The 22,827-nt window shown below is 39.5% G+C and overlaps 1 protein-coding gene across 1 annotated transcript in view; it reads right to left on the minus strand.

The window, feature by feature from the left end:
* LOC128362656 (dedicator of cytokinesis protein 2-like) overlaps positions 1-22,827 on the minus strand; it is a 95,763-nt gene that overhangs the window by 57,305 nt on the left and 15,631 nt on the right. Inside the window, exons 19-24 of the mRNA XM_053323491.1 lie at positions 22,705-22,794; positions 22,345-22,445; positions 20,146-20,280; positions 14,832-14,940; positions 14,333-14,403; positions 12,392-12,498 (exon numbers count right to left, since the gene is read on the minus strand). Of these exons, the coding sequence (XP_053179466.1) occupies positions 12,392-12,498; positions 14,333-14,403; positions 14,832-14,940; positions 20,146-20,280; positions 22,345-22,445; positions 22,705-22,794 (613 nt within the window). The remainder of the gene's footprint in view (positions 1-12,391; positions 12,499-14,332; positions 14,404-14,831; positions 14,941-20,145; positions 20,281-22,344; positions 22,446-22,704; positions 22,795-22,827) is intronic.

Genomic DNA, 22,827 nt, shown 5'->3' on the forward strand with positions numbered 1-22,827 from the left:
TTCAGCATCTTTCTACTTTGATGGATCTGTCAGGGAGCATATTGTCTGTTTTGATTTTAGATTCCCCTTCAAATGGCCTGTGGAGCTCCTGAATATGAGCTTCAAAAATGATGCAGTACAGGCTGCCTTGGTAATGCTCGTACAGAGTGATAGTCCTCAGTCACTGATGCAGAACAGCGCCTTTAACATTGCAGGTATTTTTCGGTGCTTTGCCTGCACCAGAATAACATCAGGAATGTAAATATCTGCTGCTTCAGCCTGAATGCCGTATTTCTCAGACTTCTTTGAACTGCAATGTGGTCCTCAGGGCTTTCAGTCTTGTAAGAACACCAACTACAAGCGTGTGCAGTTCTCAGGTAGTTCATTCTTTACGAGTGCATCTGAAATGATTGCCATTTCAAAGAATACATGCTCTGAGGCACTTACCATAAACTTCTGTGAACAGAGTGTATGTGTGTATGTACTCTAATGGAGGCATATGCAAAATAGCCTTGCCCTCTGATAAGTACGTTCTCAACAAACGATGCCTCCTCACAGTGGATAACATCATTGATTTAATCAAACACAACTGATGCCTCCTGCATTTCCTCTTGAACTTTTGAAACAGATACTGCAAGGGCACATGCTGTGTTTATTAAGAGAATGAAAGCAGACCCACCTGAGGTCGTTTCAGTTAACTTTTAATTATTGATTCAAACAAAATTAATCTTAAGAGTAGCATCATTGTGGCTGAGTAGTTAACTCATTACTAAGCCAGATAAACTTTCATTGAAAACCATGACAGATACCATGAGACCTTACTGAAGAAATGCAACTAATGTCTTGACATAGATTAGATCTGCTTTTAAATGCAAAAAGCTTGAAAATGTAACTGACATCCAACTTTCCATTGAATCTGTATCTTCTGCCTGCATTTCCTCTTATTACAAGCTCCTACTTTCCCTGTCAATCTTTCATCTGTTTTTTCCATCTTGTTTCTTGCCCTTTAAATGTATTTTCGCATCTCTCCTCTTGGTTCCCATTTCTTGGCTTTGACACATAAACCTTCTGCTCGGTCTTTCACAAGTCTACATTTCAATCTCAGCATTTCAACAATGTATTTCTCCACAAGGTTTCAGTAAATATCAGTTATTTGTTGCTCATTAATTCATCCAGTCTCTCCACAGTTTTATCTTGTCACAAGCACATCTTCTCAGTGAGCATAGCACAGTACGACATGTGCTCTGCTCTAGATCTGCTCTGACTTGAGCCTCTTAGACAGAACTTCCTTTCGGGCTGCATACAAATCCTGCATCTTTCACTAGGATTGGCAGGGTCTAACCTCGGTCATGGCCCTAATCCTGTAACCCTAAACCATTTTTGCAGAGGTCTGTTTGTTGGAGCTAGCGCGAGGGCTGTTTTGTGATGAAGCAACCTAAAAACTCTGAGAGGTTCAGCTGAAGGCAAGAGGGGAGCAGCGTCAATGAAGAGGTAGAAGTAGAGGAAAAATGCAAATGGTACCAGAGGAAAAAGGGACAAACAAGCCATATGAACTGAATGTATCAAGTTGTTGTGATATCACTTATCTGACAAAAATAAACATACGATTTCTAAGCTATTTTCTAACAGAATAGTGCAGTTTGACACACACACACACACACACACACACACACACACACACACACACACACACACACACACACACACACACACACACACACAGCACATGGCTCCTATGCACACACAGTGTTTCTACACGCCACATGCATGTGTGATTTATTTGCATGTTAAGAGTTATGGCCCGCAGTGCAACAACGCAGTGAATCAAATTTTCCATGCTGTTAAAGAAAGCATCGCCAACAAGCACTGACAGAAAAATGGATGTCATGGATTTGGGCCAAACACAGGGATGCATTTTAACTGTTTCGGTCATGTGCAGATATTCACACGTGTATAAAAGGAATAGAAATACACAGATTCAGAACCCACACCATATGACCTCCAAGTACCCATCTATATTCAACTCAAAATTAGAGCTGTGATGATTAGGTGATTAATCAGCTAGTTGTCAACTATCAAAATAATTGCTAACCATTTTGATAATCAATTATTCCTTAAGACTTTTTTTTTTAAGTTTATGTCCAAAATCTCTGTTTCCAACTTCTCAAGCAGCCACTTAGGGAAACATTGATCAACATTTGTTTTGACCATTTTCTTACATTTTATGGACCAAACAACTAATCAATTAATCGAGAAAATTATTAACGAACAATCGATAATGACAATAATCATTAGTTGCAGCCCTATTCAAATATCCATATATTCTAGCCATAATCTCAGCCTTTGATTATTAATACCAATGTCTAATTGTCCTTTTTGTGTCTGAATTAATGCTTCACTGTTATTTGATGTGTAAGAGCTGGAATCTCTTTGTGCCTATGTGAGACTGTGGTTATGTGTTTGGGTTACCAAGTTTGTGAGAGCAGACAGCGGCCGGTGCTGGCAGGCGAGCACACAGAGAGCTTTGATGGCTCAGCAGCTAACTCATCCCTTTTCTGTGCCTTTTTTTTCATTTGACAGCCAAACACAATAAACTATAACACATGATAATAAGATACAATCTCAATTTCTAAGAGGCATGTAAATTAGAGGTGTCTTCCTCTTTCTCTCCATCCATCTCTCTTCCCTCCCTTTAGTCGTGATCCCTTGCTTTTGGGAAGATAAAGTGATAGAAAAGATGATAATGAGGAGGTCTGGAGGCACAACAACAAGTTAATCTTCCAAGTCGAGGGAGGGTGGGGACCGAGCCAACTATCTCCTCACTTGGTGATGACTAAATGTCTCTCTCAGCAGGTTTCTCATCTCTCCATGTCACTGTGGGTGTCTCCTCTCATCCACTCTCCCTCCATCTTTCATCCATCTTCCTCCCACCCCTCTCAATTTTTCCTTTGCTCCATCTTTAAACCCCATCTGAAATTTAAAGCCCCACGCTGCTCTTGTTTTTAATTGCTCGCTAGTGTGTCAGGAGAATATATTTGACATGGTTGTCTTGAGTACAATTGCTTTTCCTCATGTTAACTACCAAGTAGCCATACACACAGAAATAATAGAGTAGAACTTACTAAAACAGGGATTAAAGCAATTTAAAAGTTTAACACCAAACATGTTGACATTTGCTCATTAGTCCAGACAGAATTGGGCATTGTTGTCATGTTTACCACAAACACAAAGATTTGTTGCATGGACAACAAGTACTAGATATTGTTGTTGCTGTTCAAATAATCCGATGAATGCTGTTTTCAGATTCTGCTTTTGTTTATATCCTGTGTCTTTCCACCTGTCTTAGTCACTTTCTATGAGTCATCCACTAATTGCCACCCCTCATCTCTGCCTTCCTGCTCTGCTTTGTCGTCCATATGACTATTGCATCGATTGCCCAATTAGTCTGTTGGCAGCATTAGTTGCTACAGAGTTTTGACCAATTTAACCAAGGCAGATCAATGTTAAATAAGTGCCTTGCAGTGAACCATCTCATTGCTTTGACTGATGGACAGGGTTATTCCAAATGTCATCTGGTAGGAGAGTAATAAATCATAAAGCTGCTGGCTGTGGTTAAGCCTATATCTGATGTTGATTTTTAAATCCAGATTCGTATTTGTTTAGAATTCATAATAGGGTGAGTGTAGAGCTGATATATACACTCAATCTGCAAATCACATTTCCCTTATTTATTATATTACCTCCAAATTACTGAACTGTTGTAATGATTTGTCTAATTATCTTCAATGCCACCTTCTTGTTCAGCTGCTGTATAATGACCCACTGTCCCAAAGGGGATCATTAAGCTTTCCACTGTGTTATTTTGCAGTTACCTGAGAAGTAAAACAGAAAGGCCCTGCTTAGCTGTGCAGGGGATACTGAGCTATTGACAGCACTGTGCTGTTTGGTCAGGTTTCTCCCGTCTCTCGTTTACATTAAATTCCATTCATCTATACCAAATTAATTAACAGCTGAGCGTGTTCACTGACAATTGTGTCCTTGTCAGTATTCAGTTTCCACCAAGATCACCCCTCAGACACAGGAATGGATCAGAATATAAATAAGGTGGAGAGTGTATGAGCCAGAGGCATTTCCCAAAATGATTAAACTCCATTCAGTTTGCTCCATTAGTCTCATCCATCCCTCTTTTCTTCTATCGTTTCATCCACAACCTCCCAAACTGCCGTCACTGCAGAGAGTGAATGGCACCAACTAACTCTCCCTCTCATTAACCTTCTGGAAGCATCAACCCACAGCTCTACAGTAAACACAGCTATTTTGAGTCAGCCTGTACAACAACAATCAAAAATCATTTGTGGCAGATGGCTTATGTGCTGCCAAACCCACGAATGAACACCACGTCTTTGACCTAATTTCATAATTCTCAGTCAGGTATGGGACACAGTTCTTGCTGGGTGATCTTACTGCAGTTACTATATGGCATGATATGAACTTTACTATGATGTAACAAACTAATGTAATGTGTCATATCCTAATAATATTAGATTATCAGAGGTAAGAAGGTAGGCGGAAAAGAGAAGAGAAGAGAAGAGAAGAGAAGAGAAGAGAAGAGAAGAGAAGCGAAGAGAAGAGGTATGCAGTAATTTTATAAGAGTAAGAGTTTATAAGGAAAAAATGGTGAAGAACAGGAAAAAAACACTGTATGAGAGCCTGAGGGGACATAGCAGCCATATGACATGTTTTTTTTAAGATTCACACAGTCCATCTCTTAATATATCTATATAACTAAGGATAAAGCATATAGGCACATGGCAGCTTGTGGGACCACCAAGCAACCTGTTACACATGCCTGCGCAAGCAAACAAACACACAAACACACACACACACGCATGCACGCTCAAACACACACACACACACACACACACACACACACTCTCTCTGAGCAGCAGTAAAACTGACAGCTTTGAAATTATAGCTCAAACAGCTGCTTTGAGAAAGGCTATAAGAAGTACATAACAATAAATGCAGGCCCCTTGTGATGCATGCAAACACTTGCTTACCCTCTGGTTAACCTTCACACATAAATCATATACTCTTTCCACTACTAAAAACACTGCTTTTTCACAACTGCTTAAAGAGATTTATTATATTTAAGTTATCAACACAGTCTAATATTACTTTAGATCACATGGAATCTACATTCTGCTCAGTTACATGTTAATATCTTTGTCATCTAAACCTCTCTTAGAAGCCAGATGTAGAAAACCACATTCTGCGTTATTATAACTGGGGCCTAAAGTGACCTGTCACTAATGCTGATTGGTAGAGAATGTTGGGACAAGCAAGATCACTCAGCACTGATTAATTCCTGACGATAATAACTGTACAGTACATCACTCATCCATATTCATCAAGCACTGACATGCATCTGTTAAATAATCGCAGCGGGGGGAAATATAGACATGGGTGTGAACAATGTCAACAGTACCGTATAAAGCGCTGCAGTAAATAGAAGCAATTTAAGTAATGTGATTGCTGTCATTTATGTGGATTGATATTAATGATGCATTTAAAAAATACTTTTATTCTAGAGATCATCACACCATTTCTAAATTTTGGGCATTACTTGTTATTTTAGGTGATGTTATAAAGATACCTATTTGTTATATTGACTCTTACAAGAGCATTACACTAAAACGTACAGTAAGGGGTTTCCCTCGATATGTTTAGTACGTATTACAAGACAGGAAACATGACAGCAGGCTCATCTCCAGCTGTACAGATGGAGGAGGGGAAATGGTGGCTTGGCTGAGACGTTACAGCGGGTTAGTGGATTGAATCAGGGACTTTGACCAGCTTTGGGAAATGAGTGGCCAAACAAAATGACAGACTCATCCCTCTGTCCCTCTGCTCTTTCCTCTCCCTGATCTCTCATTCTTTTTTTTTCCCTTTATCAGTATTGATGCTCTCAATCTGTCACAGTGATTGCCTCACAGCATTATAATTTAGCTAAATTGAGCCATAATGCGCTTCGTAAAGTGAATATTGTCTCAAAACCAGATTAACCCCATATGACAGGATGCACATGTGTCTCTATGCACGTGTGATTCTGTGTGCATTGTGTGTGTATACAGTATGAGCTTGCCAAGACGCTTAATCCCAGGAGCGTATGTTGAATAAATCAGAGAACTTTTGAGTCAGAGAAATCCAATCCTGTCAAACATTGCCAATGGATGCAACCAGTCATGAGTGACACACACGCACATATTATCTCAAACCAGGGTTATAGAGTAAATGATTACATGCACTCATGTGACAGGACCTCATTATAAAAATAGTAAGGGCTTCCCAAACTGAGAAACTGCAACAAAATAACTTAACAAACAAGTATGCAACAATCTTACATACAGCATGGTATACAGTAGTTAAGGTTTACAGTTTTCCACATCTTTGTCACCAAAATATATTCCAAAAAAGTTTTCCAAAAAAGAGAAAATAATATAAACCAATTCTAATCTGAATTTTGCATTGGATGGAGGTGAAGAAGCTGCTGACTTTTACAGTACAATATTTTATATGTAAAATAAAATAAAGTGCTTTTCACAGATTTCTTTATATTGTCAAACATGGACAAGCGAGTGATTCCCCATCTTCTCTCTCTCTCTCTCTCTCTCTTTCTCTCTCCCTCCCTCAATCCCCTTCCATCATCTAACCTCTTCTACACTGTCAGTGGCTTGACATTTTTCCCTGGAGAGAAAGCTTGGCAGGCTTGCTCAGATAGACAGACAGGTAGGGTTATTAAATATGTACTGCAGTGCAGTGATAGGACACCGGGGGCCATTAGCCATTATAAATATATAATTTAGATCTGCTGCATATTTCAGCCTCCTGGACGAATAGCACCCTAGCATACAAGCCCTCTGATTAGCATCCCAATGCTAAAATGTATCTCAATTAGACTGAGTGTCAGCCCTCATTTGGTGAGGCACGGTTCGAGATGGAATGGACCAATGTATAAATGAATAAATAAACAAATAAATAAATAAATAAGCACAGCGCTGCAGGGTGGGGAGGAGAACATATGAGGAGCTACGTGTCATTGACCAACTGCATGCAGGTTTGTTGACAGATCGAGTGACAGCAGGCCTGAAACCTTGATCACTTCTGGATTGTTTAATAGCAAAACAAGACCAGTCCATCTCTCTCTCAACAACTTTTTTTCCCCTCCAAAGCTATTTTGTGTTTTCAGTTCACCTGTTCTCTATATATGTTTCTCAAATCCCGTTTCCTCTTTTCAAGTAGCCTTTATCTCTTCCTAATTATTTTGTCATCCATCTTTCCCATCCCTTTACTTATCCCTCTGCCCCTGTCCATCCTTTACCATCTATCTATCTATCTATCTATCTATCTATCTATCTATCTTCAATGCAAAAATTAGTTTTAATTATGATACATTTAATTTGCACTGGAATGAATAAATCAATTTGAGGAGGCAGGAAAAGTCAGGCACAACAGACTTCTCTCGCCTACAGAGGCAAAGCTAGCAGGATAGCATCCACGCCTTCTCTTTTTATAGTATGTTATAGTAAGTGGCACTTCATATCAAACTCAATTTGTTTTGGTAAGCGTTTATGCCCCTAACTCCAAAAGAAATCCAATTTTATGACCTTCCTTTTTTCCAGTACTCCAAATGTGCATACTCATCATCTTATATTACAGGGGGAGGAGGGGGGCTGAATTTAGTGATAGACCCCAAGCCCACCAGTGCTGTCATCATCTGGACACAAAATAATTTCCCTATTTTTCTACAGTACTGTACATGGCTTATTCTCATGTTACTAGTTTTCCATTGACAGAGCTCTTCTTTCTGCTGTTAGATCTATTTATATATATTTATACATAATACAGTGAGAGATTATCTTGTACAGTACACATTTGGCCAGGAAAAATAAATGAAAACAGCAAGAGTTGTTTAAAGCAATTCTCAGCATAGATAGTGTTCTAACTCTTCCAGTCCAGACCTGTATACCCAAAGGGTTAAACTACAATCTGAATTTGACTTGCTCTCCATGGGTAAAGTAGAATATCTCTGAAGAGGGCCTAAAGGGGCAAACTATAAAGTCAGGGACCTCTTCCCTATCAAATTTAAATGTCAGTCAGCCAATTGCTTCATATCTCAAGTCTATGTCTTCACTTCTTTTAATGCCAACCATACACTAGAAGACTTTGAAAAGACTTAAGTCGGACACCCTCTCACATCTAAAGACAATATATCATAAGTCAATCAGTTTTAAGTGCTATATAAATAAAATATACTTTAAACTTTTGAGTCACAGAGTATAAGATTTTGCAAACACTGGGGTTCTGGCAGGGTCACTTTTTGCAAGATAACAACTAGATTCCTTTTGATTTTACCATCCTGATCCTGATAAACAATAGAGAAGAACTCTAAGCTGCTTTTGGTTACAGTTGACCTTATGTGTGCAGTGGTTTATTCTGAAAAACAGCCAATAAATTAGTTCAGAAATAACTGAACCAGAACTGTAAAGAGAAAATAAAGACACTAAACACTGATTGTTCCTGTTATTAACTTTTTTTTTTGGCATGTAAAAATGTTTAGGCTTAATGTTCCTTGATTTTATCTGCTAAGACAATCACATTTGAAAAGGTGTCTTCCTGTACTTTAAAAAAAACCTTGAATTTCCAGGTTTTCCAGGATGCATGGGAAAACAAGGTATTTGTACAACTTGAAACAGCTACACAATTTACATACAGCTGCCCATGGAAACCACCTTCAACCTTTTTATCTATCTGTACACTTTGACAGTTATTCTTATTTTCAGGTGATTATAATCTAAAAATGACATGACATGAATGTTATTTTCCATTTCTGCAACATGAACGCCATTTACTTACTGCTAACTGACTACAAATCAGCCACTGTCAGTAATCAATACAAACACACATTAGCCTATTAGTCTACAAACCATTAATCAAATGAATAATTGACAGCAGTCAACGTCAAACAACCTTATCATACATTAGCAGTTACTTAGTGTTTCTGTCTTTTTAAAAATAGCATATTAACATAAGCAATTAACTGAAGCTCCCTGTGCTCTCCAGGGAAAATAATACTCCAAACGTCCTTCAAGAAAATATATCATACTAGCAATTCATTACATGTCCACAAAGACGCATTGCTCTAAAATATTAAACAACAATATGTCATATGTCTTCTTTTCAATTCAGCATCAATATAATCCAAGATAAACTGCACAAATTTGACATTTTCAATTTTGTTGGTTATGTTGGCTGAGAATAGAGGCGCCCCATTAAAAAGATTTTTCACTAATATAAGTGTTGTAACCATCCAGTTCCCTAACCTTTTATTTTATTACTGTGCAGCCAGTCTTCAAAACATTTATGTCTGGTGTGATGAGTGATTCTTCCCACCCATCATCGCTAATGGCTCTGGTCTGTGCTCCTCTGATTTCTTGTTGTTCCAAATACATTAGGAATCCAGTTGTACGTCTTCTTTGAAAATTTGGAAACAATTCAGACAACATCTCAATCTTTCTGCGCCCTTCCCATACAGCTCAGTTTGATAGAACCACTTGTTTCCTCCCTCTAATTTAGATACAGCTTCCACTTTGTGGAGAGGGAGAGGCCTGGTTCATTTCTCAGATTTATATTTAGATGGCTCATTTGCTACTTTTAGTATAATTTACCCCAATCTCATTCTTTCCAGTGTTTTCAAGCTCATAATTATGCTCGCACATATTTTACATCCCTCCCTCAGCTTCCAGTGGGTTCTCTTGTTGTTGAGGAGCTCTCTCTCCCTGAGGCATGTGTTACTATCTCAATTTTATTTGACCTTTTATCATCCTCAGGTGTGGCCTCTCTTGCAGAGGTTAAGAGTAATTGGTAAAAGGAGCTTGAGCTTGATGTGACAGAAGAATGGTGGGAAAAGGCACTTGTCAGGGTCAACTCTATATCTTCATATGCCTGGCTAAGTTTAATTTGGTTAAAGGTCCTGCATAAGGTTCATTTTGCAAAAGCTGATATCTGTTATAGATTTGGTCCATCACCAGCATACACGTTTTTTCTTGTCCGAAATTTCTTGTCTTGTTTATTTAACATGTTGTAGGGCAAAGCCCTCATTATTACACTAGGAAGTGTACTCTTAACCTTTTCTTATCCTCTCCTCCACTGTTTCTTCCTATCTCAGTGGTCTCTTCACTACTGTTGTGCTGTCTAACTTCATTTTCATCTTTTTTTGCATCTGCAGAGTCCACCATTTAAAAAACGACAAACAGTAAAAATGATTCCACTGTGGGCATTAATTCAAAATACTTTTTTATACAGTCATTTCCAAAACTTATTTTTTAATGTGGTTGCAGGACAGTCATCTCTTTCACATATTGACTGATAAAGCAGAGGTCTCAGTTTGCCAAAATTGATATAGAGCATTTTGGCATGATGCCCTACATTCCTTTCCCCTTTTCCACTTAATACTGCTCTCTCTTTTTCTACCTGACAACTCTTTCTTCCGTCTCTCACTCCTTTCCTGGTGACTGAGTGTGACTCTGAACATGTTGACAGCTAGCGAGAGTCCGCTCGGCCCTGGGGAATCAATCATCTGAACCAGGATCAATACCAAAAGACCAAATCCTGGACTGGCTACCGACTTGGCATCAGCGACTGACTGATGAGTGGACCCAATGCTACAATGAGCAAAAAAACATTCGAGGCAGTGTGCACACCCTTTTAGCATGCATCACTGTGCAAACACTGAAATGCACAAATACACTCACACCCAGCTATAGTGTCATCAGTCACTCTGAAACAAATACATACAATTGTGTTTGCAGCTTAGGTATGAGAATGCATGTATGCAAACCTGACGCAATGTCAGTGATGTGACTAAATCTGTCTAGCACAGACACTCTGATTTCTATCTAAAACCAAATTTGGTCCAACATAATCACTCACAGTCTACTTCCAATTCTTTAGCTGGTACTGCAGAAGCCTGATTATGGCCCCCCTTATCAAGTCTGTATTATACAGCAGCAAAACATTAGCCTGTTCTATCCATCATGGTGTGGTCCTCTGCTGGGGAAATCACCACTTATCAGCCCACTACAAGCAAATTAGGCAGACATAACAGGGCTGAACAGAGGTGGGGGGGTGTAAGATTGGTGCAGAGTGCATGATCACTGATGTGCAGTGCACTTTAAAAGGTTAGACACACACAAAATCATGTGTTCCTGGTAATTAAGCCAAATTAGTGAAAATCATTTCAAAGTAGAGTAGGCATGGTGTGACAAGTGACACGTTAATGACTGCAGTGCTCCGAAAACACTTCCTGTCTTATCTTACTCAAACTTATGACATTACTTCTTGGGCAGATGGCAGATATCACCTGTGACATTAATATGGATAACATTACCAAAACCTACTGAGGCGTGAGCGGTGTACTCATTTTCTGCTTGCAATGAGGTTCATGGACATTTTCAGTCTGGGTGATGAGGGAATATGAACACCACAAGGACAAAAGAAAACCACCAGATATTGCCTATTACTATATATTTTTTTAGTAAATATATTTTTAGGTGGATGTGTTGTAGCATCAAAAACAGTCACCGTAAGTAACATTTGCCATCAGTGGAGAAGTATATCAGTCAGTGCCAGTGCTGGTTGTAGTTGGTATCTGACTGGGGTCCATTGCACTGACTGTGAGTTATTCCTTCCTTTATCTTGAAAAAAATAGCCTCCAAAGAAATGCCTGTTACACAAATATCTATGTCTTCTCTATGTCAATGCGAAGCAGAACATTAATTTAAGCTTGATGTAGCCTTTGAATGTAATAATAAACTTATCAAATCTAAAAGGCTGAGATGGAAATTATGTATATGTCAAATACATTCTATATATATATATACATATATATTAAATTGACCTGAGTGTGTATGATGAAGTAAACCATTTATAACATAAATGCATAAACATCAGTATGCTTTTTCACCATAAGGCTGATGCCTTTATTCAGAGTGCTTTACAGGATTGCCCCAGACTGAATGGATCGTTGCCCTTGCAGTATTAGCTCCACCGTTTTTATCTACTGTGCTGTATGAAGATAAAACCTTTAAAGCAAAGAACTCCCTTACTGGTCATAAAATACACGGGGTCAGCTGTCTGCCTGATCATTCCTGTTGCTGGGCTGGTATTACTCTCTGTATGATAGACTTCTTAATGTGATCTCAACTTTAAATAAGAAGCAGCTAATGCTTTGTAAGATTTCAAGCAGAATGGGCTGAAAGTTGCTTTTGGTGATGGGTTTTTCACATAACTGTGAAGTCTAGAGTTGGTTAGCAGCTCAGTGCCCCCTGCAGCTGGGGAAAAATGTACGCACCTTGTTTCTGGAATAGTTGGCTGCTGACAATTTCAGTCATAGAAGACACCTTCTGTTTCTGAAGTTTCTCAGGGGGAATGCAGGAATAAAAGTCATGTAGCAACTCACTGGAGAGAGAAAGCAATGGGAGGTGGAATAAAAAATTAGTGCAGTCTTTACCAGGAAACAGTAATATATTTAATGCACAGATTTTGAATTTAAACAAAACATTTCCATAGTCTAGAACAGATTCAAAGATCAAAAATGCAACCACAACTTTGTAAGTCAAGCTTTCAATATCTTTCCTTAATAGAAATAAAATATGCAACCACCAAAAGCAATGGTTGAGTCAGAGTGCAGCACAGACAGAAACAGAGCAGTGTATGCCCCGTGAAAACAAATGAGTTCCCAAACATGGTCTAATGAAGACACAGGTTTGAGTCATCCTCAACCCTAAATTCAATTTTAGAATAATTAAACTGCCTGGTCGCAAGCCCCGATGCCACTTAGAAAGATTGAATGCTCAGAGCAGGCCAAACCCTTTGTCTACCTTTTTTGTCTGTCTCTCACTTTGTCTCTCTCTTCTTAAATTATTCACCCCTTACAGGCTTCAGTAGCACTTTCAATAATTGTATAAAAGAATGAAATGCACCACTTATGCTCCAAAACACAACAAGGTTTGTATGACTTTTGATGTGCAAAAGCTGGCACAAGGGTACGCTAGGGCACATTGGCCCTCAGTGCAGACTCATCAGGCCCACTAATCATCTGAGAGAATCTAATTAAAACTAGAAATGTCAGCCTATACCCTATGGACATCCAAAGGACACAGAGAACAAACAAAATGCACGCATAGCTGACAATGCCTTGCACCATGCTTGCACCATCCTGAAAACTACAGGTGAGTTTGCAAGTTGTACAGATGTGACTATACATGAAAAAAGACAAAGCTTTGACGTCCACCTCACACACAATGATTGTAATTCACACAACTACTTTACTCTCAAGTTCAGATTGGCTTGGGTACGTTTGTGTATGTGAGTGTCTGTGTGGTTGTGCGGCAGGTGTTACAGGTAGCACCTTTGTGACACTGTGTTGACATCCAGTCACTCAGGGGACTGAACTGTCAGATATGGATAATCCACAAACACACATGCACAAAAAAAAAAAAAAAAAACAGGTGAAGAGAGAAATTATGAGGATGAAATTGAACGTGGCATGTCAATAAAACATCAATTAACATCTACTTTCGGATAAGTAAGAAGGTCACACCAAGACAATGGATCTGTGCTTGGTTGTGGAGCTGCTAGAGGACTAGTAGGGTACTTAAAATTTCTAATGTGGAAACAATAATCTCCCAGCTGGTGAAGTACAGTACCAGTCAAAAGTTTGGCCACACTATCCCATTCAGTTGAATGTGAAAGTGTGCGAAAACTTTTGACTGATATTGTACTTACACTGAGGTTATTTCCTGGGCTAAACAGTATGTTGTGAGTTTGATTGCGGGTCAAGGAGTTTGCTCTTCAAAAGGCTGAGAGTGAAGCTCAGAGACAGAGGTTCAAATGGGTTTTGTTTGATGCTTTTGCTCGTGGAAATTGTCAATACACTAAGGCACATCAAGAAGCTGCAAAGTGTGTTTGAGTGTGTATCCTTGTGTATATGTCAGTTGGATGAGATTTTTATCACCTGATAAAGAAGGTAAGGCTCGAGACCACAAATGGAATGTGTGGGGGACAGAAGGATGAGGGTCACTGGACAAAGCACAGAGCAAAACGTGCGCTAAGCTGAAAGCATATATCCTCTCTGTCAGTGTCCCTGAATGAGGCCAAAGATAAGGGGTGTGTGTGCGTGTGTTTGTGTGTGTGTGTGTGTGTGTGTGTGTGTGTGTGTGTGTGTGTGTGTGTGTGTGTGTGTGTGTGTGTCTGTGTGTGTCTGTGTGTGTTTGTGTAAGGTTAAGCTCACCTAAGGAGTTTCGCATCAAATACTTTCTCAACATCATGCAGGACTGTTGGCAGATACTTCAGAGCCGCAACCTGGTGACACACACACACGTACACATGCACACACACAAGTTTACACTGTTGAATTACTATCTTGAAATTGTTGGTGAATAGAAGGTGACTTTGCCATCAAATAGGCTCTAATCACAAGTGTGAGAAAGGATGTATTTTATTTTTCACAGGGTTGCTTGACTCTCTGCCAAAAAGGGTCTGTTTGTAAGTCTAGCTTGGAGTACATAGTGAGCATGAGAAGAAGCCATTAAGTAGCAGAATACTGATGTTGCCAGAATCAAATTGAGGGATCACCTTTAATAAGTGTAAAGAGGAGAAGGAAGATGAAACAGAGCCCAGATGACAGTAAAATATGGGAAATCAAAAAGGGGAAAAAGGATGATAATGATGAAGATGAGACGAAAAAGAGGATTACTAGATGGTGATGTATGGGTTCAGCAATTAATTACCCTGAGCAGCAGAGTTGTGGTGAAGTCTGTTTTCATCAGGTTGTTGATGGACTCAAAAAGCCTCCTCAGTGACTCCTCGAACTCTGCCTGCTCTTTCCCCTCGTACAACCTAGGAGGGCAGAAGGAAATTAATGAATTAAGTGAAAATATGTGAATTTATATGAAATGCAACAGGAACAGAATTGGCAGGAAGGCAGAAAGCATAAGGCAGTGTAAGAGTACATGACATGACATGACATGACATGATTTACTGGGAGGACAGAAGAAGAGATTGAAAGATCGGAGAAAACAACACATGACGTGAAAAGACAAAGGGTCAAAATAAGATAACTGAGAAGAAGCTCACACATGACACACATCGCAGTGTTTCCCACACATTCATTCTTTCGTGGCGGGCCGCCACGGAAGAATTACGTCCGCCACGAATAGATTTTTCGGATTTTGGCTCGCTCGACCTCGCTCATAAAGGCATAATAATGGGACTCTGTCTGTGAATGTAGCTTGTCGTAACAATTCCGGGGCAGTAGGTGGCGGCAATAAAACCAAAGAAGACGCACTTAATTCACCTGGTCGGCCAGAAGAAGAAGAAGAAGATAGACATATGTCTTTGCTAGAGGCTATCTGCTGGTGTGTGGTGTGTATGAAACAGGAGGAGTTCACGGACGTAAACAAAACAGTCAAGTGTCCCACAGATGCACGTGTAGGTCAAGAAGTGACGTGAAAGGGACCGTATATGGTTTGTTCCGTGTCTGTTTCCTTACGTGTTGGACTAAATACATGGACATATTGAGGAAAACATTTCGGTTTTATTGAAACGGATTTCATATTTCACCAGAATGGATACTTGGCGAGCTGTACAGAAAGTCCTGAGTCATAAGATGATCGTTGTGGATAAAGAGAAGACTTTGAAGGTATGTAGCATTATAGCTGTTAGCTTACTTTAGTGGCTAGCCGAGCTAACCGCTAATACTATTACAGCTGTGAGCAACCATATAATTCATGAGTGGTCTTGAATGAATCAGGAGAATCTAAGCTTTCTAACAATGTACGGCATGAATATAAATGTTTAAGGGTTGGTGTTTAAAACATTCAGAATAACTTGTCGCTACCTCCCAACTTCCGGTCCGTCCCGTAGGCGGAACAGCGTGTTTTAAGTGTCTGCAGTTCCGATCCTTCATGTTGGCTGAAACAGACAAGTCACCCTCAAATATGCTGAAAACCATGTTGAAGTTTGGCCTGCAGTTAGTCTTCCCTAATGTTTATGTGGCTTTGAGGATGTTCCTTACGTTGCCGGTGACAAACTGTGGCGGGGGAGCGATCATTTTCTCATTTGGGGAGAATCAAAAATGAGCTGAGGACCACACCACCACAAATAGATGCCTGTCCTGTGGGAAACACTGCATCGCTTTATTTTTAAAAACTTTGTATAAGATTGTGTTAAAGAAAAAATATTTCCGACACTCTGTCTGCCAGCACATATATAACATTATTAAGCAATATAGTCATATGTTTGTCATGCCACATGAAAACAGATGCTGGAGGTCCTGTTCCTAATAAACACATCAGGTTGGTTGCAGCAATCTTTTAGATGCACTTTAGACCTTTAGCCTTACATCCATAAATTGAATAAGTTTTGAAATAATATTAAACTAATTTCTGTCATGTCGGCAATCTTTCCTTGTCAACCTTTTTTTCCCCTTATTACTTTAATTGTGATGCTATCCCATTTGTTCAGAACTAGCCATTTTTATCCCCTTGACATATAACATTTACTGGCTTTTATAGATTTTTTTTAAGTGGCTGCACTGAAATACACAGAAAAATTATAGTGCAGAAATTGTTTTTCATGAAAGTTTAAATTGATTCGAGGTTGGTAATAATAATGTTTTTGACCCCATCTTAATCGAGCCAGCCTCGACTTTCTCCGCTCTGACTTAAAGTCATCAAGCAACAAGTGTCTTGAGTTTTTGTGGAAATGGGGCATTTACTGAATTGGTAGCAGTTCCTCACATCTTTCAATATGGTTGTGAATGCACTCAACATGAAGGTGCTACATTGCACTTTAACCTAAAGTCAATATTTCATTTTGCACATAAGAGCACAACACCATACTTTATGTGTCCTCTAGCTAAAGTAATTACAGAACCAGCCCAGTGTATACTTGATTTACTGCATTATTGTAAAGACGCAAATAAATGCAGCACTATGTTACTACATTAAACATTGATAAACGCTGACTGCTGTGATTACAACAATCCTCCTCTATCTTAACAACAAAACAAATGGTTTATCTCTGTTCCTGCTATTCAACATCACACCCTCACACCCACACGTCCCTGTAACATCCCTTCAGTCCTACTTCCACCACCCCCAGGAAACTTTTCCTATGTTGGTCTCTTCACTATCTCCCTGTGATTCATTGGAGCTGTGCAGTTGTTAATTACAATAGAAATTATGAGTGCTGGAGGGAAGGATTAGCATGTGACACACAGCGAATTTACCATGTGGGGGGAGGGATTAGGCAGCAACACACAGAGGTATTATCACTGGGCTCTTTTCAGAGTACAGTCATGATTACAGACGCATTGTCCTGCTTAATCCACCAGCCCTGTCTGTGCATGAATTTGTGTGCGCGCATGTGTGTTTGCGTGTGTTTGTGTGTGTGTGTGTGTGGGGGGGGGTGATAACATCAGGTCTTGCACTCAGGCCACACACATAGACTTCAATAACATAACTGTGTCCCAACTTAGTACAGTATAGCATGTAACAGAATACCATCCTAATCTAACTCAAAAGATGTAGGCTATTTCGAGCTAACAGTGACAATAGGATGTTGCTACAGCTCATCTCCACACATTCACACAAAACACACACAGCAACACACATACATAATACTAGCTCAGCAAGCTAATACTGAAGACAGATGGAAAGTAGAGAAACAGATGAAGGGGATACAATAGGCAGGGGGGAGAGAACAGTGAGGGACAGTGAAGGAAAGGAAAAGGGAAAAAAAGGAGACAACTAAGCAACAGTATACATGTCCCCCATGAATTATGAAATCCCTGTCTGTGCAAATCAGTCACAAATGTCACCTTGTTTTGATGTATAATTGCAGTTCCCTCCAGCACAAATCACTAAAATGTTCAAGACTGCAATTCATCAGTGAGATACAAGGTTTCCTCAGGTTTGGTCAAATTTGAAATGCAGATATTTTGAATTACATATGGTAAGCAAATAAGTGGTGCAGTGACCAACAAGGCTGACATGCATAACTTTTTAAAATCTATTTATGCATGCATTTAAACAAACAGTGTAGTCACCCTTAGGTCAATCAGTTATCAGCCAATTGTTAAAAAAGCTTGAATGCCCACAAAAATGCTTGATCTGTTAAGTTTGAGATTTTATATAGATGGGATAAAATAAAAGCAAGCATCTTTCTCACTGTGACTTTAGCTCCCCATGTTATAAATATTATTATAGGTACATTGAATTTCTCTAGTATATGCTTTTATCATTATTATTATTACCAAAAAGTATTTCTTATTATATTGAGGCATGATCTAAACATGAGAGATAAGATAGGTAAGATAACAACATTAGAAAGGAACTAAATATAACCTTGAAAAGGTCTTGTGATGACTACAAAAAATTAGATTAAAATTAGATCTCATAGGAAACAGAACTGATTTCATCTCATAATAATAGATTCATATCACATTAATGAGAAAAGATCTTCATAGTAGAAAACATACAGATTTTAGATTAATGTAATCTTCTCTGGCTGTGAAAAAAATAAAAGAGGAAAATGAAGTTAAGAGAGGAGACGAGTTTCAAAGATGAGGGGAGGGATGGATAGACAGAGGACAAGGAAAGAAGAAGGAGGAATATAGAACATAGCAGGTGCTCAGGGGAAGGAAAAAGAAACAGATACAACTGATGAAGCAGACTACAGGGATGTAATAAAAGCTATAGGGCGTGAAGGACAGAAAGAAGGTGAAGGAAAGAGCAAAATCTGGTACAGCGTGCCTTACATATTTTTTGAAGTAAACATCACATGCTCCTAATAGACTTTGCATGAACATGAAGCCGATTTGACAAGCTAATAAATCTTCAGTGCCACCTATTTAACTATTAATGACTGCTGCTCTTGATGGTGATGATGATGGAGCCATACAGATGCACCTACAGCACAACTGGCTCCCTTGAATACCTGATTCTCTTCTGTCATGACAAGGCCTTATAGGAGGAGAAATGTGATGTGAAAACTTTAGATGCAAAAGAACTTGAAGTTGCGGCAGGTAGTTGGGGGACAACAGATAGAGGGGGAGAGAGAAAGAGAGTTAGATTTATCGGTGCAGATATACCCAGGGGAGGCTGGCGACTGGAGTTCAGTCAGTCCAAGAGCAGTGTAATGTGCGATGCACACACACAAACACACACACACATATTTAAGCAAACCTGTGAGTATATGTGAATACATACATACTTAGAGGTTTGCTTATACATGACACACTCAGGTATCCACTAATGCATCCACACAAATCTGCACACAGTCTATAAATAAATAAATAAACACACCCACCACATCAATAAACAAACACACCAATTTCAACAAACAAAGCTCAAAGTGCCCTCTAGAAGATTAAAAAGACAGACCTTCAGTGACCAGTGGACTTTGAATGGCAAACACCCAGCAACACACATACACACCCGTCCCAACTCAATCCTGCAAACACTAATATAGTGCTCCCAACAGAGGCACACAACCAATAACATAAACCTTTCAGTCTTACAAACATGCAATTCTGCACATGATTGTGTCTTGTATACTTGTACCTTCACACACACGCAAACACATACACTGTAGGTATTCAAGTCACCTGCAGGCAAGGCATATCAGACAATTGTGGCTCATGTTTCTAGTCTGTCAGCATCATTTTTTGAGCTGCAGTTACAAATAGTGTTTGCTCTTACTGTGTCGTTCAGTGTAGCTCTCAGCTCAGTGTGGGAGTTGTCATAAGTCTCCCTTGCTGAAACTTTGTCTGGCTGGTGTATCACCTGCTACCCACTCAGTAGACCTGCCCTGTCATTAGCTCTCATTTGGACACTGCACTTAATCATCAATGCTTATTAGCAGCATTAGTGCTGTAATCAGCAGCCTTTCCTCAAAGAGCTGTCAAAAGCGATTCCTCCGGCACTCCATCACTGGGCTGTGTGTGTGTGTTTGTGTCTCTAACAATCTGTATTTGAAATTTGAAGAATGTAGAAGTCATTATCATAATGAACAGCCCACAAAAGCTACAAAAACACTCACTGGGAGTAGAGCATGCGTGAGCGAACGATGAACTTGAAGATGTACTCGAGGGCTTTAAGGGTTCGGAGAATTGGTTCACACTGCTCCCCTCGGCTAGAGACATCCAGGTACCTCTTCAACACCGACATCAGCTTTCTAGGAGAGTGATATGAGAAAAAGGGAGAAAGAGAGGGAGACAGAAAGTATAAAGAGAAAAAAAGAGAACAACATCAAAATCATTCAGACTTGTCATTCTTTTTCCGATGTCCCACAGGTTGGAAAGTTAATCGCCAACTCTATTTTTCCCTTCCATAGAGCAGAAAGAAGGACTGCAACCAACTGATAGTGAAAGAAAGAGAGAGAGAGGAAGAATGGCAGGGAGGTGGAGGTGAAAAAATGGAAAAATAGTATTTCACACCTCAACAGATGTACCTTTTACACAGCTCACAGAAATTTTATTTGCACTCAGATTCATGGTAAAAAAAAAATCCCTCACATGCACACCCCACGGGCATCTTTAGACATACATATAAATTTGCTGGTGTGTCAAAGCAGCAATTGGAGAGAGATGTGGGTGGCACAGAGTTCAGTCTAACTTTATGACCAGTCCTTTTTTTAGCTTTGCCCTCAATGACTTGCAATACTAACATATTCATTACATTATAAAATAGTAACCCAGCAGAGGACTGAAACTTGTGGCTTTGTGGCAGTTCTAGTTCTGTGAAATGGCGGGGATAACCCACTAACTGGTTAAAACTACCCAATCCTCTTAAACAATAGAAGTCCCCTTAAAAATGAACTTTAAACTGGCCTCACTGCCATCAGGCTGGCATTCAAAATAAATATTATCAGCATTATTATCATACCATTACAATTCCCTGGTTTTGTTTTGGGGCATGGCTGACAGGCAAGCACAGGTGGATTTAATTGTGTTCTTTTTGGTTAAGAGCAAGAGATAGTGAGTTTAAAATGTAGTGAGAGGGAGTTAGAGAGTTTTACATAATGACCTCTGGGCTGACAGGCGTTAAGCTGCAGTGACCCTCTTGAAGAGGGTGAACATCAACACACTGGCAGGGGAGAGATGCAGTGGATGGAGAGGAAGATGACTAGATGATGGGAAGAACAGACAGTATAAGAGAAAAAGAGGAAAATGAGGAGGAGAGTTGTTGGAGAAAATTGGGTAAAGTAGGCTAAGAGGAGGAGAAGCATTTAGGGAGAGCAAGAAAGGATGCAGGGGAAATTAAGAACAGGAGGAGTCCGAAGTGTTTTTAATTTCAAATGTGTTTTATTTGTTTGCATTGCTTTGGCAAAGCAAACAAATGTGTTCTCTAGCGGCCACTGAATCAAGTGAAGTACATTAACAGAGAGTAAGAAGCAGACAGAGGGGCTTGGGCTGCATGCCTGAATGCTCCACAGAGATGCAGGGTTAAAACTCTGCCTGGCTTGAAGCACAGTAAAGTAGTGAATTCTAATGTTGTTCAGTCAAGTGCTTCAAAGGCCAACACACACACTGACCTCCAGTGGCAGCTGGACACAGTGCAGTATTTATACTCTTGGCATTAGATCTTCAAGCAACATTTAATATTACTACAACAGGTTAAAAATGTAATGTAAGACTTCACATATACATATAATGATTCACTCAAAATGCAAAAAAGAAAACTGCAAAACTTGCTAATCGAGTGTTGTTGTTTTCTCACAACTGAAGTGTGACATGACTTATAAGAGTCCTCAGCCTTCCCTAAGGTCATAAACTAAATTAAGTACTAACCTGACATTTTGTGAACACAAAAATTATGTCACCCAAAAATCTCACTTGTTGAGTTTAAGTTTAAACATTTTGTGGCTGATTGAAAAAGGTGCTGTCTTGTAAGGTGTATTTTGTTTGAGGTTCAGGTTTGTTGCATGAGCATACCGACTTGCAGTTGCACTTACTGCTTTTTAGAGCACTAGCAAAGGTTCAAATTACATATATCATATCTTCTATGAGCCATATTTCATTTCCATACACATTGCTTGTTTGTCAGTAAGAATACCTAAAATATCAATTTAAACCTCTCTATCTTGGTTGGAGCCACAGTGTGAGTAGAAACAACAGCCACACCCTGTAACTGTTAAGATGTGACACAGTGCTTTCTGTCGTTCAGGAAACTCATACCAAAAGTAACAGAATGAGATGAAAGGAAGTGGTTTGCGATACCAGGAAGTACAGGAACTTACTTGTACGCCAGTGTGGCACTGAAATGTTGCTTGATGTAGGCCTCCAACACTGTGTTGAAGTGCTGGAACTTTCTGTCAGCAATCAGACCGATTATGTGTATCTGGCAGAGAGAGGGGAGGAACAGACATGTTTACATAGCAGGACACATTTACAAGGCAGATGAGAAGCTATGTACTAGCATCTGATGGACATGTTTATTTGGAAAGAGATGGACAGGTAGACAGAAAGATGTCAGATTAAGTAGATACAGAGGCAGCCTGTCAAGAAATCAGCTGCATCAGTTGACAAGGCACACACAGAGTCAGACACACAAGCATTTGCTGAGTAAACAAACATCCCACAAACTCATACACACTCACCAATGCATCAAAGACGAGGATGTCGTAGTCATCAGTCTGAGAGTGCTCCATCATAATGTTGAACAAGGCATCCAGAGTGTCCTGCAGGAACTACGCAAACATATACAGACAAAGAAAAGGTCC

This window comes from Scomber japonicus, chromosome 8 (genome assembly GCF_027409825.1).
Source record: "Scomber japonicus isolate fScoJap1 chromosome 8, fScoJap1.pri, whole genome shotgun sequence".
In the NCBI taxonomy this organism is placed as follows: domain Eukaryota; kingdom Metazoa; phylum Chordata; class Actinopteri; order Scombriformes; family Scombridae; genus Scomber; species Scomber japonicus.